The sequence below is a fragment of the Pagrus major genome, chromosome 10, assembly GCF_040436345.1.
Source record: "Pagrus major chromosome 10, Pma_NU_1.0".
Taxonomy (NCBI): Eukaryota; Metazoa; Chordata; class Actinopteri; order Spariformes; family Sparidae; genus Pagrus; species Pagrus major.
Window position 1 is genome coordinate 8,054,909 of NC_133224.1, and position 19,445 is coordinate 8,074,353.

The 19,445-nt window shown below is 39.2% G+C and overlaps 1 protein-coding gene and 1 non-coding gene across 2 annotated transcripts in view; one reads left to right on the forward strand and one right to left on the reverse strand.

Moving 5' to 3' along the window:
• Nucleotides 1–8,968: 8,968 nt before the first annotated feature.
• adisspb (adipose secreted signaling protein b) overlaps nucleotides 8,969–19,445 on the reverse strand; it is a 33,955-nt gene continuing 23,478 nt past the window's right edge. Inside the window, exons 4-6 of the mRNA XM_073475301.1 lie at nucleotides 18,387–18,525; nucleotides 16,160–16,285; nucleotides 8,969–11,339 (exon numbers count right to left, since the gene is read on the reverse strand). Of these exons, the coding sequence (XP_073331402.1) occupies nucleotides 11,239–11,339; nucleotides 16,160–16,285; nucleotides 18,387–18,525 (366 nt within the window). The 3' untranslated portion in view covers nucleotides 8,969–11,238. The remainder of the gene's footprint in view (nucleotides 11,340–16,159; nucleotides 16,286–18,386; nucleotides 18,526–19,445) is intronic.
• On the forward strand, nucleotides 12,891–12,961 carry trnag-gcc (transfer RNA glycine (anticodon GCC)). Its single transcript has one exon. It is a non-coding gene; the product is annotated as a tRNA-Gly (tRNA).

The window sequence follows — 19,445 nt, forward strand, 5'->3', positions numbered from 1 at the left end:
GCTCGTCGCCGATTGGTCCGCGGGCAGGGCACGTTTTGACAAGAGGATGAGCGGCGCTGCAGACCGGGATCAGGGAAGGAGACATGAGACGATGGTTGTGTGCGCTATTCCCGCTCTGCGAACAGCCAAACGCAGCGCCGGACGGGCTTCCCCGCTCAGCAGCGGCGAAACCTCACATTTTCGTCGGGTTTATCGGCCGAAATCTGAGCTGCGATCCCCTAAAATCAGCGCCAAGTAGTAATTTACCAAGAGGGAGAAGCACTTCTGGCCCAGTGAGGCTAAACTTAAAGTAAAAATGCGTCACGATGTCACATCATATGCATCCCAAAATTCCTAATATGAAGAGAGGATCACTATATGCCTATAGGCCGATAAATCGCGGCCGATCTTGACGTTTTATTACATACTGCCTCGCCGCGTCAGCCTATCTGACTGGATCTCAGTTTCTACACACACAGAAAGCCTGAAGTCACGTTTAAATATTCTATTATAGCCATGTTTTCATGTTTAAGGTTTGCTCCGCTAATCCCATTTTTCATTAAAATGCCAGATGTGACCCAGGGTTTATCTTTTCTATCCGAATCAAGAGTCAACATTGTGATTTTGGGGGGCCACGAAAAGAAGATTTTAAATGATGATGTCCGTCTTCGCATGTGTAGACCGATTAATGGAGGCTAATGTTGAATTTTCTATGAATTTTCGGATATTAACGCCAAACGATCTGCTGTGATTTGTGTTTGTTTGTGAACAGAAAGCCTGCCGTCACATTTAAATGTCTGTTTTAAGTGTTTAGGTTATAGATTCTTCATTAAAAACACCTGACGTGGCCCCTAATTCAGATTTTCGTATCTACACGCAGTCTAAATATATATGAATAAGACAAAATTGTGATTTAGGGACCATTGAAAGAAAAATAAATTAAACATGTATGCATAGTCCGTTCTGGCCCTTATGTGTAGGCCACTATTTAAAGAAAAATAAAATAAAGTATAGATTTTTTTATTTAATTTTGGATAATCGTGTCAAATTTGATGTATTAAGGTTTCTATGTAAACGGATAACCTGCAGTCATATTTATATTTATTCCTCAAGTGCTCTTATAAACTCATTCTTCATTAAAATGTAACCCGGAGCTCAGCTTTGTCTTATCTGATCAAAGAATATAAATATGCGTCAGTAAGTAAAAATCGTGATTTGTGAGCCAAAGAAAAACCATTTCACTTGACTCACTCAGAGAGCCCGGTGCGTCATCGTGCCACAAAGAGCCATGAAGCCTAATTTCCATTTTTTTTTATTTCACCTGCGTCCATAAACGCTGTTCAAGAAGCTCATCCAGCAAAAATCCGGATCAAATCTAAAGAAAGTTTTATCAGATTTGTGCGTCAGATCCGCGCAAAACCATCAGGGCTACCTGTGGAAACCCAAAAATGAAGACATCGACCTCCAACAACCCGCGATGTGAAACACAAAACACACAACACGCTTCATAAAACGCGCTTTATTTAAAGCCTGAAAAGGAGCAACGAGTTGAATCTGAACGGAAGTTATTGGATTCAACAGGTGTTCCCGTTATTCTGTCCACCACCTCCTCCTCCTCCTCCTCCTCACGCACAGCCGGCCCTCCAGGCTTTTTTTTTTGTTTTTTGTTGGGGGGAGATGATGTTGCGGCCGTCGCCCCGCACTCCTCCTGCGTGGATCTGCGCGCTGAATGAGCTGTTAACACGCAGACGCACCTCGATCAAGCAGAAGCAGAAAAGTCAGCTTACTATTTGTCTTTTCACGCTCGCAGTCATTCGCTGCATATATGCAGAGACCGTCTCCATCGAGCCAGAGGCCCCATTTTGTGGCGCTGACGGCTGCAGCCTGCAGTTTGTTGTGATTGTGAGATAATTTCACTGGATTCTCCTCTTTACAGGTGAAACATCTTTTCAAAGCAACAACAACAACAACAAAAAATGAAGAGGGGGGGAGAAAAAAAGGGGATTTTTTTTTTTTTGAGCGAGATTATATAATTATAGTTTTGCCATGTGTGTTTTTTCTTATTTTTCTTATCCGAGGGGCCGTAATTACTGCTCACAGCCATGGGTCGTTACTCCTTTCAGCTGGCCTAATCTCACAGAGGATGAATAGAAACTGTCAATCAGACACCGCACTCAGCAGCGAGACAAGAGGGGACTGATTGCTGCTGCTGTGCTGCGACACACACACACACACACACACACACACACACACACACACACACACTTTTCCTTCCTCCCTGTGTTTTCACCCCTCTTCTCTGATGCACAACTAAAAACCCCCTCCAAAAAAAAAGCAGATTTTCTTCCACCATGTTTTACTTTTTCTTCTTCTTCTTCTTCTTCTAAAGACTGCTCACATTTTGATTTCAGTCTATTAAGAAACATTTTACTGTCATTCTGTCATTATAATATTTTAACCATTTTTGACTGCGTGCGTTTGTGCCAAATTGTGCCATTAAGCCTGTTTTGCTGCACTGACTGACACCTCACAGATAAAATAGACATTTTACGCCAATTTTACAAGCAAAGTATTGTTTTGGCACGTTTGGACTTCTATAACATTAGTGGTGTAACGTACAGTTACTCAAGTACTTAAGCAGTATTTACAGCTACTTGTACTCTATGTGAGTATTTCCATTTTTTGGCTACTTTATACTTTTACTCCGCTGCAGCTCAGAGGACAATATTCTACTTTCAGCTTCTCTGCGTTTATTTATTTTATTCAAAAAATACAAACAACAATCATCTTTATCTCTCTCTCTCTATATATATATATATATAGCCTATATATATATATATATATATATATATATATATATATCAATTTGTCATCTATGTTATTTAATTTTTAGATAAATCGAGACGGACTTCTATAAAATCAGCGGTGTAACGCACAGTTACTCAAGTACTTTTAAGCAGTATTTCCAGCTCCTCGTACTTGATTTGAGTATTTCCATTTCCTGCTACTTTACACTATTTCAATCGATAGGCAGATTTATTAAGAACTAATAATTGTTTTGGCCCTTTTCAACTTCCATACAATCTGTAGTGAAACGCAGTATACTTGGTGTACTGACGCAGTATTTCCATTTTCTGCTGCTACATACTTTTACTCCACTACATCTCAGAGGACAATATTCTACTTTAAGCTGCACTACGTTTATTTATTTTGTTCATAAAAATACAAAGAACAGTCATCTTTAACTCTCTGTATAGATACACATTTTGACAAGAGATTGTTTTACACTCGTTTAGAAGTAAGTATTGTTTTGTCAGTTTTGAACTTGTACAGTTACTCAAGTACTTTTAAGCAGTATTTCAAGGTTTTTTAAGTATTTCCATTTTCTGCTACTTTATACTACATAGATTGATTTAGAAGAAAGACTTGATTTGGCGCGATTCAACTTCTATAAAATCAGTAATGTAGTGAAATGCAGTGTACTTATTGTACTGAAGCAGTATTTCCATTTATTGGCTACTTTATACTTTTACTCCACTACATCTCAGAGGACAATATTCTGCTTTAAACTACTCTACATTTATTTATTTTGTTGCTCTCCTGTACACGACAATACAAAGGACACTTATATTTATCTCTCTCTATATAAATGTTTCTATTTTGACATCTGTGTTATTTAATTGTTTAATAAAAGACTGAACTAAGACAGATTTGCACTAATTTAGCTCTTTTGAACTTCTATAAATTAGTGGTATAATGTCCAGTTTCTCAAGTACTGTACTATACTGTCTATATATTTAGCTTGTTGTTTTGTTTGTTGTTCGTCAGTTTCTACTGATTCAGTTGCTATAATCTTCCATTAATATACACAAATATATATATAGGACATTATATAAATATATGTTAGTTATTTAATAAAGAAACAAAAACAATCTGAGGAGTGTAAAAGGATAAAAACTAAATATTAACAGTGAGCTTCTTCTCTCAGGCTGTGAGGCTCCTCAGCTCATCCTCAACATGCCAACATTGTGTTTTTTTGTCTTTCTCTCTCTTGTATGAAGCATAAAGAGACCTGAACTCACATCTCAGTGTTTTAAAATGACCATCACATGAACCTTTAACATTTAAAATAATAGATGAGACATTTACGTTACACCATGGTCAAAATGAGCTTCATCTCCATCAGCTGCAACATTTCAAAATGATGTTTACGCAGATGTTGAAGTCTGGAAATGATCTTTCTGCCTTTTTGATACTTTATTTTGCTGACAATACGTCTTTACTTTTCACCAAAGTAACATTTTAAAAGCAGGACTTTTACTTGGAACATGAATCCTAATGTGGCAACACTACTTTATATTTAAGGAAGAAGGATTTAGATCATTTAGTTGAGTAAAACCAACAAATCATACTCCAAAAATCCAATAAGTAAAAGCTAAAATGCAAAAAATACCTAAAGTAAAAGCACTTGTGTTGCAGAATGGCCCATTTCAGAATCACACACATTATATTATTTGATTATTTAATGTTGCAGCTGGAGCTAATTTCAATTACTTTTAACACAGCATCATTTATTATTTGTTTTAAATGTTTTATATTAATAATCAGAACATGCAAAAAGCTCCTGCCCGACCTCCTGACCCACAGCGTCAGTAATTTGACGAGACTCAAAAATCAACGTTTCTTACAAATGATCGGAGCTTTAAAATAAAAATACTGCGGAGTGCAGACAGACAGCAGCACAACACGGAAACCATCACTGAAGCAGAGCGCTTGAGTCCATTTATTTAGACTTTAATTCGCACATTCTCGTTAATCGTCATGTTATATAATTTATTTAATTATTTGTAGACGAACACTTCAGATCTCTTCTCTCTTCTTGAGGGATGTTTCCTATAAATTAATGTGATGATCGTGTAGTTTTGTGTTTTTTTTATCCCAACGCGATGATCTGAATGAACTTAAAGAGCGCAGTCAGGGGTGAAAACTGGGTTGTTGTTTTTTTCCTGTCAGGACGATGATTAAATCGAAACCCAGTTCGATTTGAATCAGACTTTCTGCCGCACTGGAAACTCCTCTTATTACCGCGCGTAAAAGACGCATATGTCCTGCCTCATGATACTGATCTGCCTCTGAATGCCTACAGGCCAGGAGGAGGAAGGGACAGGAAAAAAAAAAAAAGATTGTTTATTTGCACCACGCACCGACTGCCTCATCTGCTCCCCCTCCCTCCATCCATCCCTCCCTCCCTCCACCCGTGTGTGGCTGGATTGCGGCCTCGTGGAGATGAACCTGATCAATCAGATCAATCAACAGAGATTACTGTAATCCCAGAGGTCAGAGGGAGGGCACCGGGCCACTCAGAGTTCACACATCCCACACAAGCTCCAGACTAAATCTGTGCAGGAATGGCAAACATTTGTGAGCCGCGGTGCGATTCAAACATCCGACACTTTATTCACAAACACATGAATTAAAACACGCAGGTTCGGTTCTGGAGAAGCTTCTGGTTGGTTTTTCTGTGTCAGCGTTTTTTTTAAGGCTTTATAAGAAGCAGCGATGTTAAAAAACGCACCCGAGAACTCATTTATGTGCGTATGTTTAATAGAGGTTAGATGGTTTCGGTGATTATTGATGAAAATGCGCTGTTTGTTTTAGAAAGCAGCTGGAGCCTGAACTGCACACGGGCACGGCTGTGAGGCTGCAGGTGCGTTCACGGAGCTCTGTTTAAACAAAACGTGTGGACGGAAGAGGATGAATCTAAAATACACGCCTGACTTTTTAGCTTTACGCGCCGTTTATTATCTTGATCACCCGCATTAACAACACAGACAGGCCTCGAGTTTAAAACTAAATATGAGTGAGTGAAGTCAAGTCAGAATTTGGGGTCTTTAAGCGCAGTTTGACAGGATAAAATCATGTCTGGCTCCCAGAAGGTGCCAAACTTTTACTTTTGTTTGCAGGCGGTCCCTCGCAGTTTCCCTGCGTGTGAAGAAAAACCAAGAAAGGCCCGAGTGAATTAACGTTGCGCAGTTTATCCGCCCAATAAAGCAGATTACACAGGAAGTGAAAGCAAATATGTAGAATGTGTAATTTCGTTCAAACGAATCCACCAAAACACACCTGTGCCTTTTACGGGAGCGCCGTGCAGAACTGCATTTGATTTTAACGAAATTTAGGCCGTGTTAGAAAAACATGAATTGCTATTAGAAGACAATTAATTCTGAGATGCTACTAAGTGTTGCTAAAAAACTCGGCTTTGTTTTTAAAGCGTGCAGACTGAGTGTGATTATGATAATGAGCCGATCGAGTTGATTAGGAGCGGGAATTCATATTAACTGTCAGTCAGTGAAGCCTCAGTTTGAGAGCGGCCGATAAACACGATTTCTGTGAACAAGATGCCGATTAAAAGATTCAACTGCACGCTTTTAAATCGTATATACACCTGTAAAAAGTAATAAAATTAAAAGTCAATACAAAATATTGCATTAAAAGTGACTATTATTATTATTTCTCTATAATTTTATTTTAATTCTCCTCAAATTAACGCCTTTATAATAATATCTTCTCTCATTTGACCTCCTGCAGATCTCAGAGCTGAGCAACATTTATTACCACACGTGAATCAGTCACGCGCCCGCGCTTTAGTGCGCGTTTACTCCATATGAACCCCTACAAACACCAGCAGGCCTCACACTAACACTGTAATCAACACTCAAACAATTGTTTCGTCGCATCACAGGCTTTTTAAGACGATTTCCCCCAACGCCAGGATTTTAAAAAAAGCATTTGCAGGCTGAATTAACGCACATTAGTCGTTGAATTAAACCGCGCGCACTGTAATAGAGGCTGCGTGTGCGTAAAGAGAGGGAATGTGGGCAAAAAGGCCAAATAACGAGCACAATTATAAACATTTGTTCCTCTTGGCTCCATCGTTAAAAACACACTGCAAGCGAACATCCGACAGGTTTCCTCCCTGATGTCTGAGATCATCCAGGAGGAGCGGGAGACAAACACTTCCCTCAAACTCTCCTTTTTCATTCAGCCACCAGAAACTTTTTAATTTTTATCGTCCAGAAAAACCCACAAATAAACACTGAGTTTTTTTATCCAACTTTTCCATATATGAAGTGTTCATTCTCGTTTCAAACAGTCGTGATTATTAAAGATTTGTTATATAATACTGCACCAGTTTTCTCTCATTTTTTAGAAATTATTTTTGCATAAAAGCTCTGAGTTTTTCTTCCCCGGCCTCAAAGTGTTCAGATATATTCATAATTGTCTTTGTGATGTGGAAGCCAGCTAAAACTAAAACTTCTGTGTAGCCTGCCCTCTCCTGACAGAGTCCCATTCAACTGTTCTGGTTAAGTTTGAGTTCATTGCTGCACTTCATGTGTTATTTATCGGTCCAACAGTCCCAGCTGCTCACCGAGACCTCACAGATTTCATTGATGAGTTGTGTAACTGCTCTAAAGGCATTTTGTAGCTGTAATTTCCAGGGTGAACATAAAGTCTACCTGTATATAAGTGTGTAATGTAATTATTCACATCATTTTATTTCCTCCCTAACCCTAACCCTGCTTTACAAAGATGATGTCCAATACATCCATATTTTAAACTAACTGAAGGCTTAAAGAGGCAAATAAATACACTTAAATGACAACAAATCATTAAGAAATGGTTCATTCATAGTTAATTAAACTTAAGTTGATAGTTATTTCACTGTTAACAAACAATTAAATGTGTTGTAAACCTTTTGTTGAGCAATTGTTTATTGTAAAGTTGCACCTGATGTTTAAAAACCTTTACACCCACTAAACAAATTGTTTACAAAACATTTTGTTTGTTAACAGTGAAACAAATAAATAAACAAACTCTCTTTGTTTTCATAACTGAATAAACAAACTGACCTTAAAGGACAACACACTTTCATACTGTTTTACTTTGTTTATGGCGGACCCTGCCACCTTTCTAGCTTCAAACAGTGTTCTCGACCTTCATTTCCTCTGAGAACAGCTTGTTTATTCAGGAAAAAAATAAATATATTCTGCGTTTGTATTATTATCATATCAATATTTAAACATTACCTCTCTGAGTTTTTTGAATTTCTTTTCCAAAACTACAGAGTGCCCCTTTAATGGTGGTTATTGTAAAGTGTTGCCATGCAAGAACAACAACGTTAAGGGTTAAAGATTAAGAAGGTAACAAGTTTTTTGATTTTTTTAAATGTAGATGTTTTCAGTGCAAATCTTTCTCTAAAACAGCGAAGCAAAGTACTGTTTTATGATAATGGGGGGAAAAAAATCCAGAAATCAGAAGATAAAGTATAAAAGATATGTAGGATTTTCAAAAGAAGTAACACTTCTACTTATTTGTACCTCGATCCGAACAACAGGTTTAGAAAAACGGTTAAACATTAACAGATTCCCAAATGTCAAACCTTTAATATGAAGACGCCGACCACGTTATCGTCACCATCTTGTTGCTGCTGCTCGAAAATACACATCATGTTTATGTGTACATGTGTATAAATAAATATATTGTATGTGTTTGTGTAGCTTGAAGGAATTTACAACGCTAACTTTCATTTCGTTTTGCAACCCCGTGTTGTATGATGACAAATAAATCACCTTGAAGCTTGAATTCTCACATATCCGGGGCTGATTTTCGTCTCCTCACACACCAGTTGGATCCAACATGAAGTGTTTCCAGTAAGTTTGACTGATCATGTTAGTTTTTGCTCTTTAAACAGAACAGATTTGATGCTCTTGAGGTGAAACGACACCACACTCGGACCAGATAATTAACCGAATTAAACCCAAAGTAACGTCACGTTCATCTGAAACGTCGATGTGATTAATTCAAAGTAAAAACCCAAATGTTTTTCCTCTGACATGAAAAGATATTTTGTATAACAGAGCAGCGGTGCAGACTGCCACCAAGTGTTCCTGCCGTGAACTGACATGAGCCGAAAAACGAGTCCCAAAACTCAAACATACACACATTTTTATTCATTTTTGACATTACAAAATACAAATCACACACACGGGGGGGAGCAGATATCAACAAACACACTGCTACATTCTTGAAACAGTAACCTATCGAGCACTTTAGTTTTTTACACTAAGAAGAAACAAACCGGACTTTGACCTTTAATACACGCAAGCAAACATCAAATAAACCTATTTAATCTACACCAACTAGAGAAATTACACACAGAGTCCTTTCCTTTAAGGCTGATGTATTCAGTCGGGTAAAACAAAAACAAAACTGTTGATTCACACGGGAGGAAATGTCAAAGAAGAGGGTGAGATAGGGAGACAGTGCAGCCAGATCGTGGCACTTGCTCTATAAGTACAAATGAGTCAAGCAGAGCTGAGAGAGTGATCACTGATCTCTGATCTGCACTGAGATATAAGACCAATGAGTCAGATACACCTGTATGAAGGAAGCCAATGGAAGAATCAGGATTTAACACTGGAATGACAACAAACAGCTGGATGCTGGTTGTTATGGTCCATGTGGTCGTCTGGTTGGTAAAGTTAGTGTAGATGAGAAACAGGGCGGTACAATGAAAGGCACTTGAGTCGCGTGTGTCTTCTGAAGGCTTCATGAATTCAACCAAAAAGAAACAAATCCCTCCTGAACTCTTCTGGACGGGCTGCAGCAGGTTGTCTCAAAGGAAAAATCCACCCAAAAACGCTTCAATGCAAGATTATTACAACTATCGATCACTCTCATGATTATATTCTTGATTAGGTGATCAGTAGGTTGGTCCGAAAACACTGAAAAAATGTTATTACATGTATTAGTTGTCAAGTGTAAAGTTAATCGCTCACTGTTCTGATAATCGATCAATCGGTACGAGTAACTTTAAGAAAAATAAAAGTAAAAATTCTTTGATTCCAGCTTCTTAAATGTAAATATCTTCTGGTTTCTTTGCTCCTCTTTGACAGTAAACTGAATATCTTTGGGTTGTGGACAAAACAAGACATTTGAGGACGTCTGATTGACATTTTCACCATTTTCTGACATTTTATAGACCGAACAACCGTTAGCAGCCCTATCCCAAAGCTCAAAGTGACGTCTTTAAATGTCTTGTTTCTTCCAAAACCCAAAGATATTACATTTAAAAAGATAGAAAGTGCAGAAAATCCTCACATTTGCAAAGCTGTGATAAGGGAATGTTTGTCTCAAATCATTCATGTATTGTTTCAGTTCAGATTAATACCATCAAAAGCATCTATTGGTTGCATTTATGGTTCAATCAGTTTGGTTGCAGAAAAACATTTCAGCGTTCACAAGGATGGACATTAAACTTCAGATTTTGGTGTCCACTCCTTAGAATATAAGACAAAATGCTTCTTTCGAGATGCGCTAATTAACACAAATGTTCAATAATCACGCAGAGATCCATCACAGAAAAAAAAAGACACAGCTGGAACACATGTTTAGAGGCATTCTGGGAAAGTTCACACATGATATTTGGGATTTCCTTGAAAATACAGAGAAGAACTTCAGTTGTGGCGTTCAGGGCGGGTTGAGGAGAAAATAGGGAAGACAAAAAAGTAAACTACGCCTCATGAAATATTCGGATTTTTCCTTTAAATGGAGAACACTGCAGCAGCACTCCAGAAAAGCCTTCAGACAGGAGGAGCGGTACATACAGTGGTCTGCAGTGCCCCCTGATGGTGACACAGAGGTATTACAGTTCAACTCTTTTCCCTGAATTGTGCACATGTGTATTCCTTCCTATGGATCAACGTCAAGCTGCTTAATGAATGAAAGAGCCCTTGTTTACTCCCTCGGCTTTTAACTCCATGTTTGTACGTCAGGCAAAAAAGAGTGAACTGGAGCAGGAGAGGCGGTGAGAAAGGATCTGAGGCTGCACTGATTCAGAGATTCACAGAGCGCTGCCGCCCTCTAGAGGCTCAGTGAGGGAAACACAACAGGGAAACATCGAGGCGTAATCAGGAGAGCTGGAGGAGTCGAGGAAAGCAGATTGACGAACTGTCCATTCAGTGAGCGTCACAGCGGAGGAATGTTGAAGTCCATCTCCTCTGAATCCACAACCGAACACTGAATCACATGCTGTACAATACGTGGCACTAAATCATCTCTGTGTGTGTGTGTGTGTGTACTGTTTTCTATTCGGGAGAATGGCTGGTGTGTGTGGTATGTGTGTGTGTGACTCGGTAGGTGTACTGTTCTACGATGTGTGTATTTGTGTGTACTGTATGTGGAGCAGGAGCTTGAGCTTCAGTCAAACCCTTGCCAGTCGCTCTGTTCGGAGTCGTACTCCAGCTCCACGCCGATGCAGCGGACGCCCTCCAGCAGCATGGGAGTACCGTGGTGACGATCTGCGGAGCGCAAAGAGAGATGAATCAAAAAATGTAATTACAGAGGGAAATAATAAGTGATGAACATTCACGCGTGGAAAACTACACTGCTGAGCAGCCATTTTGCCTCCAAACTATTTATTTTGATTATATATTTCATCCAAAGTGCTTTTTTATAGGCAGCAGTGGGAATAATGTTTGTACACTACAACCATTAGTGTGTTTACTATCAGGAAATAAAAACTAATGAAAGTAATAAACTGTAATCAATTATTTAGGATCCCTAATTCCTTAAAGGGCTATAAATACGTTTATAGAGCAGGAACAGGCCCCACTCTGAACACACCTATAAAGTGCTTTGCAGTAACAATGAAAAACAGTCAAATGTGGTTAAATGATGAAACAATAAGATAAAAGAAATGACAAATAAAAGAAAGAAGCAGACAGAAAAACAGAGGGGACACTGTTGAGGAAATGGGTAAAATAAAAAGACTGGAAAAATATGAAAAAAGTGGTCAGATACCCCTTTTTCACCACAAAGGGTGATCTGATTTGCAGAAGTGGATAAAAAAACACAACATACAAGAGAATATGGGACATCATCATCATCATCAGCAGCAGCAGCAGCAGCAGCAGCAGCATACAACCAAGGAAAAACAAAATGTTTCTGTTTGTTAAAAAGAGTCAATCCATTGAAGTGGTAACAGTAATAAAGTGCTGCTGAGCAGTGCAGTCAAGCTTTTAAGGCATATTAAGTGCTTTTATGACACATCAAACCTATCGCTCTTTGCTCTGGGGAGGCTGCATCTCCAAACAGATGGGAGAAGAACAAATTCCTCCAAGAGGAGACAGTCAGAGGCGGCCGAGATCGACCTTGCCTTCTGCAAAATTTGTCTTTCGTGAATACCTGCCAAAGAAAGCCGCTGCTTGCCAATTATGTTGCTTGTGTGGACAAGCTTTCAGTTGAGACACGAATAAAGAAGAAAAACATGTTTCTTAAAATCTGTGAGGGTTGAAAATGACGCACATGTTCTGGCTCAACTGAACCAAACTTAGTTGTGTGTTTTCAAATGAGAGGTTACAGTCGAATACTGTCAAAACTGCAGGAATATAATCCATGCACCGGTGCACGGCGTGGGACAAAGAGCTGACTGAGACGGGCAGCGGTCCCCCTCGACCCCCTCCGACCAGGAAGTATCCGGTTACGTGCAGTGGAAGACCCTCCCATGTGGGCCACAGAAACCTCCCATTCACACGTCTTCACTCTCAAAAGCTGCAGAGCGCGACACAAGAAATGATCACTGGCGTTAAAACTATTCACTCTGTGCTGTTACAAGCAGATCAACCTCGTCAGCTCCTGTTCACAGTGACTCCTGAACACCAAATTAGGTAAATAACGAGTTTTACACAAACAAAAAACATTCGTTTTATATCCAGGAACCTTTCACAGTGATCTCAGGGCCGTAAACTGCCTAAATTGCAGTTTAAATGTTATTTTGTGCCTCTCTAATGCACTACTTTGAGCCTTAGTCACTATAAAATTTCCAGACTGCACCTTTAGTCTTCACAAATGCATTGGTGGTTCAGTGGTAGAATTCTCGCCTGCCACGCGGGAGGCCCGGGTTCGATTCCCGGCCAATGCAACACACTTTTTCCCCTCGTCCGTCGTGTACCAGACTGAGAGGAATCGCTGCACAGCTCAACATAAATATTTTCCAGATTTAATAAACCTCCTCACCATCATTAGGCCAACATCTGATGACTCTTTTCAGTATCAATTACTCACTCTGTTATTTTTCAATTAATTGTTTCATCTCTGAGATGTCGATAAATGGCGTAAACGCCCTTTAAAATGTCCAAATTAGCAGCAATCGTTGTTTTGTCCAACAAACAATCCAACACCCAAAAAATAGTTCCTTTACAATGATTTCAAACCTAGAGGAGCTGCAAATACTCACATTTGAGAAGCTGGAACTAGAGAAAATTTGGGTATTTTTGCTCGATGAAAGACTAAAAATGATTAAGCGACGATTGAAATACTTATTTTTTTCCCCGCAAAATAATTGATCTACCGCTTCAGAACTAATAATCACAATTAACACAACCTCAAAGATATTAAGAAGAAGAAATAAGGCTCCAACTAACGATTATTATCATTGACAATTAATCTGTTTATAATTTTCTTGATTAAACGTTTAGGTTTTTTTGGTTAGAAAAATGTCAGCAATGAAATTGGAGAAAAATGTCAGTAAGTGTTTCCAAAAAGCCCAGGATGACGTCCCCGAATGTCTTGTTTCGTCCGCAACCCAAAAATATTCAATTTAATGTGATAGAGGAGTAGACAGAGTGCTTTAACAGCGGTGTATTCAAACCATATTGAACAGCAGCAGTACAATGTCACTGATCTAAACGCAGCACTACAGCTAAGAGTAACAGCAGATGCGGAGGCAGAGCTTAATCTTTTGATCTGGTTGCCAGCCAGACCTCAATTACACACACGTACATCTGGACAGAAGATCAGGCTACGCTTTGTGTGTAAAAATAAAACACAACCACCGTTCATCCTCAAACACACACATGCATGCATGCACACGGGAAATGTACACACTGCTTGTACTATATTTACATACGGAGACGCCCCCTTTACCTAATTCTCCATCTGCTGACACAAATATGTCTTCCCGACACTGATTTAAGACGAGGAAATGCAAATTAATTAAAGGGAGCTTTCCTATGGCAGACAGCAGAACAAGAACCGTCTAAGAGAGCTGTTTTTTTACTGTCTTACACCTGAAAAGAAAAATATTTTTGAAGTGCACTACCAAGGATTTCATGCCTCCGTGGGGTACTGAAAAGATCAGCTGCACACTTTATGTTGCAGAGATTTTAAAACTAATTTTTATCTTGTGTTTTCATTGTAATAATGAACATAAACCACGTTTAGCTTCCAATTTTTAAGGGCTATCGGTGATAAACAACGTGCTGATGAAAGAGCACAGAGTCACCAGCAGGGGGCAGCAGCACACAAGAAGATAGTGACGGTTCTCACTTTAAATCTCAAAGAGGCAGAAATTAGAGACTCCAAGGTGTGCGGAGTCAGCTGTAGTAAACCTAAAGGGCTTCAAAATGCTGATTTTTAAAAAGTGAGATCCAATTAGTGTGAAAGACGTGCCGGTAAAGTGCAACAAAATCCATGTTGACATTAAAATGTGATTTCTCTGTAGACAAGGACAAAAAATCTCTAAAAAAACTATAAAGCAATGCTGAGATAAACAGTCGCTTTATCAATTTAGTTAAGTCATATTTGAAGAAAATATGACAAACGTTCTCTTGTTCCAGCTTTCCACTTGTATATTTAGGTTTTGGACTGTCTGTCACACAAAACAAGCAATTCATATCCATCAAAATATAGATTTTTCACTATTTTTTGACATTTTATAGACCAAGTGATTAACTGAGATAATTAATGTCAGATTAAAGGATGTGGTGTGGTTTTAAAAGGCACAAACATAACTTTGTATCACCATGGTCTCTTCTAAAGACTGTGTGGCTGCTTCAGATTTCACACTGAGCGTTCTTGTCTTTGGTCTCAGCCCTTGGCGTGGGTTAAATCTCCAAAAATGTAATGTATTCATTTGAAGGTTTTACAAGTTACAAGCCATTTAAATTCAGCTAACTGCTAAATTATTCTGTTTTTCTAATAAGGAGTCCCTGGCACTCTGAAGAAATGATAGACGTGATGAGGGATAATGGATCATCTGTTCAGTGCAATCAAAATTTTATGCATTGTGTAACTGAATAAAAGAAAGAAAAATCGGCAAAAGGAACTGCAAATTCACTTTTTTTTTTCATCTACTACTGTTAGGGGAATATGAGGAGTTGGCTCAATTGAGAAAAACAATTAGTGGCGCAGTTTTTTTGAGTTGGGTCCCATTAAACCACTGTTGAAGAAGAGGTGGCGTCATTAAACGAGCGCCGATCACATCTTAAAAGGTGGAAAACATAATGAAAATGTATAAATAGAATTGTAATGCTGCTTTAACATGGGGTTGTGTTAACTGTTTTCATGAAAGGAGTCCATATGAACGCCTCCGTCTTTGAGTATTAATGACTTCAAAGGTGGAAATTTTCTAAAAAGGTCCAAGTTCACGACTTGTGAACATGTGAATCGTGTTTGCTGAAAATTTCAGAAATGGTGGAGGCCTGGAAAGTTCATTTTTCAGTGGATGGTACGTCATTTTATTATAACTGTCGTATAGAGAGTTTCTTTATAATTTTACAGATTTCAGGGGAAATTGACACGATTTCCAACAGCTTCATCTGTTTTATACATTTGCATTTCTTGCTTACTGTTGGTGTCCTCACAATTTAACCACTTGAACACCAAACTTATCATGAACTCTGCTTCCCACTTTGTAACCACAAGCTCACAACTTCCATTTTATGTGTCATTTGTTTGTTTGTTGTTCTATTAATTTGAGGAAGCTAGCAGTCTCTCCATTGCACCACAGATCAGATGTCAAATTCATCTGCTGCTATTTTTCATCCCTTCAGTCGACGCATATTGTCATCATAGTGTTCCACCTCAGCTAAGAGTGAAACATTTTTGCAATATTAAACCTTTTTTTTAATTTATTTCCGTTTCCATTCAGTTTTTCTATACGCTAAGTGAAAGTACGCATGAAAGCAAGAGGTGTGGGAACCCACTCTCAGTGCCCCAACCGTCAAAAGAGATGAGAAAGGGTCATCTACAGGCTGCTGTGTGATGCAATGTGTACTCCACATACAGCCACAGAAACATGAGATTATTATCTTTTATCACACCGGTAAAGTAACCTCACCCATGACTCTGGCGTGAACTTTGACTTTAATACAGACGTCCTCGTTGGTCTCGCTCAGCAGCAGCACCTCCTCGCACAGAACTCCCTCCTGCTGGGCCATGTACTCGCACGTCACCTTCAGACCTCCTGAGAAACACAAACAGAAGGAAAAAAAAGGATAGGATTTCTTACTTTATTGCAGATTTGTTCTTTGTCTCCCTGTGTGAGGCGATGTTATGAATATGGATCAGACTGTAACCAGTGCAGTCAAGAGAAGAAAAAGTCAACATGATGGAAATTACTTTATCAAAGCCAAGAGATGAGTACAACATATGTTAAACACAACTAAACTCACACCAGACACACACACAGCTAGTAACATAAAGGGTGTGACAGTAAGTAAAGGTCAATAACCTGCTTAGGTTACAGGCCTTCAGTGGGCACGACTCCCAGAAACATTAGAGGATAACCTTTAGCCTAAATGAGCAGGTTTAGTGTTGGGAACTTTGCTGTTACTCTTCTGACAAAGTGCTTTTTTTTTTTAGCCGGGTCGGGTTCAAGGCATTTGGGGGGTTTACCACTTTTAACAGCACAACATGTGATAGGAATTCAATAGAAAAACATGAGGTTGAAAGTCAGTTTTGTTTTTATGAATCCTCAGAGACGGATTGCTGAGCTAACACTATCTGAACTGTCTGCGGCTCTAATCCTCGGCCATCTGGTACTCAGAGCAGCCAGAAACAATGACGCTGAGAGTAACTTGCAAAGTATTTCACTCAGGTCTGCCTGCAATAAAAACATACTAAACTTCTTTTTATATATGTCTATTAAAGCCTGAGCGAATGTTTTAACGTATGTAGCTGAGCAAGATCAGATAAAAACTTGTACTGAGGAGGGAATAGATCAAAAGGCAGCATACTTGCATCATAATATTGCAATGCCACATACATTTTGTACAAAGTGTGGGAGGGATTCAAGTCCAAAGTTCAGAGTATCTATATGATCTGTTACAGGGAAACTGGTTTGCAGCCACGTTAACACAAAAACATACAAAACAATGGTGGACGACCAACAAGCATCAGGACATCAGTGGACAGAGCGGGTCAGCAGGAGATCAATTGAGCGTCCAGGTCAAAGTACAACCAAACAATCAAAGCTATCTGTATGTATGAGCAATCTACAGACAACAGCTTTATATTATCTACCGGTGAATATGTGAATGACAGCAGGGATAAACGTAAGAGTCAAACTTTATTGTAGTTATCATATGAATTCTTGAGTTAAAGCCAAAAAATGTGTTTTGTGAGGTCACACTGGACGGATGGTTGCTCTGCTTAACATAATGTAGGCAAAAATGATGTATTGTCTCTTGGATGATTACAAAGGCAATGAAGGCACAAACAGAAAATATCAAGAAATGAGGAAGAAGACACGAATAAGCCTTTGTTCTTGCGGCTAAATCATTAAAACTGCAATCAATAAAAAACACACCATGTTTCAACTATAAGGTCTTCAAAGGCTTTTTAGTGCCTCCTTCCTCGTTTCTGGATATTTTCTTTTTTGGAGTGCCTGGATTGCCTTTTTTATATTGACAACATTGTTGAGCACTGTGCAAAAAACTACAGGTGTGCACAGAGGAGATGGATGCCCCTCTATAAGGGTTAGGTTTGCTGACCAGTCCACGGCCTTGACGTTGGAAAGCTGTTTTAAAGGCCAAACTTCAACTGTGTTTCCACCCAAGGTACCTGGAACATCTAGCCACAGCAACTACTTTTCAAGGAGCTAAAAGGCTCCTTCAGCACGTCGTTCTCTGCTTTCCTCTGTGATCTAAAGATTCGGCAAAGGGGAAATAATCTGCCGACGGCTGTTTTTACATGTCAACCGGCTCTCATCTGTTGTCTGCTGCCTTCTCTGACTCTAAGATGATGTGTTGACTCGAAGCACAATGAACAAAACACAAACTGGTTTATGGCTGCAGTTTTTAAAAAATGGTGGCTAAACTCCCAAAGTACCTGTTCTTTGGAAAGTACTACCCCCCGAGCAGGGACTTTTTGGGGCGTAAAGTAACGTCCCCAGAACTTAAATTAGACTCTGGTCCCTGTGGTGGAAACGCAGAGTTCCTTCAAAGGTCAGTCCCTGAAGAAAGTTCCTGCGTTTTCTTGTCTGTTTGAAATTTTCTGCTCTGCAACTTCTGAATTGTCACACACTGCTGATGTTTAGTTTGTCTCATTCCCTCATGATCTCTTACCCTCCGGTGCTGGTGTGATATCAGTGATCCGGAGGTGTGGACTGGGCACCGGTGCTGGACACACATCCTTCCCCAGTGCTGGGACCTCGGGCAGGGTGAACACTATTTCATACCGGTGCTGCGTCTTTAGGAAGCCAACCTACAGCGAGAGGGAGAGAGGTATTTAGAGAGTAGAGATTTAAACGATTAGGAGGGAAAAACAAGGGCTGTCTTTCTCTCTCCCACAAACTTCGGACTAATCCGACTGTGACTGGGAGAGAGGGATTTAAACAGAGGGGAACAGCTTCTGCTTGGCCTCACATCGCATGGTGTGAGTCTATTACAGCTCAATAAATAAAGGATTATTTTTTTATGAGTAACATGGATAAGTAATTCTCACAAGCACCATAATGTTGGGCTGAGTTTTCCTTGAGGGAAACCTCTCATTGAAACCATTAGTTGTTGCTCCGGTGATCTTAATCCCCGTCATCTTCTGCCAGATTGGCAATTTCAGCCTGACAGGGAAATAAAACTGAATCACCTTCTGGATTTCACCCAAATCTTCCAATAATACTAATCCCATGTGAATAGATTTGTCAGCAATTTAAGAGCTAAATCGTATTTATGGTAACATGACATTCAGAGTTTGTAAAGAAAGAAAACATAGCATAAAAATAGGAAGTTGGTGTGGATTTTCTGTGGTAGCAAAGAACAAGTTCATCTGCAGCTATTTTTGATCATTAATTCACAGTTTATGTAATTTTTCAAGCAACTGCTTAATGTTCTATGATTTCATCTTTTTAAATCTAAGATGTTCTCTGTTTTATATCATTATAAACAGGATATCTTTAGGTTTTGGACTGTTATTATGACAGAAAGGGCAATTTGAAGACGCCGAGCCTGATCTACAATGTCTACTGTCTACTGTTCCATTGAGTAAACCTTCATTGACCATACTCTTACTTACAGCCATCATCTATTATCATTAGGGCTGCCAACTAACAATTAGATTAATTATTTAGTCTATTAAATGTCAAAAATTGTGAAAAATAGTTACCACAACTTCCCTGAGCCCAAAGT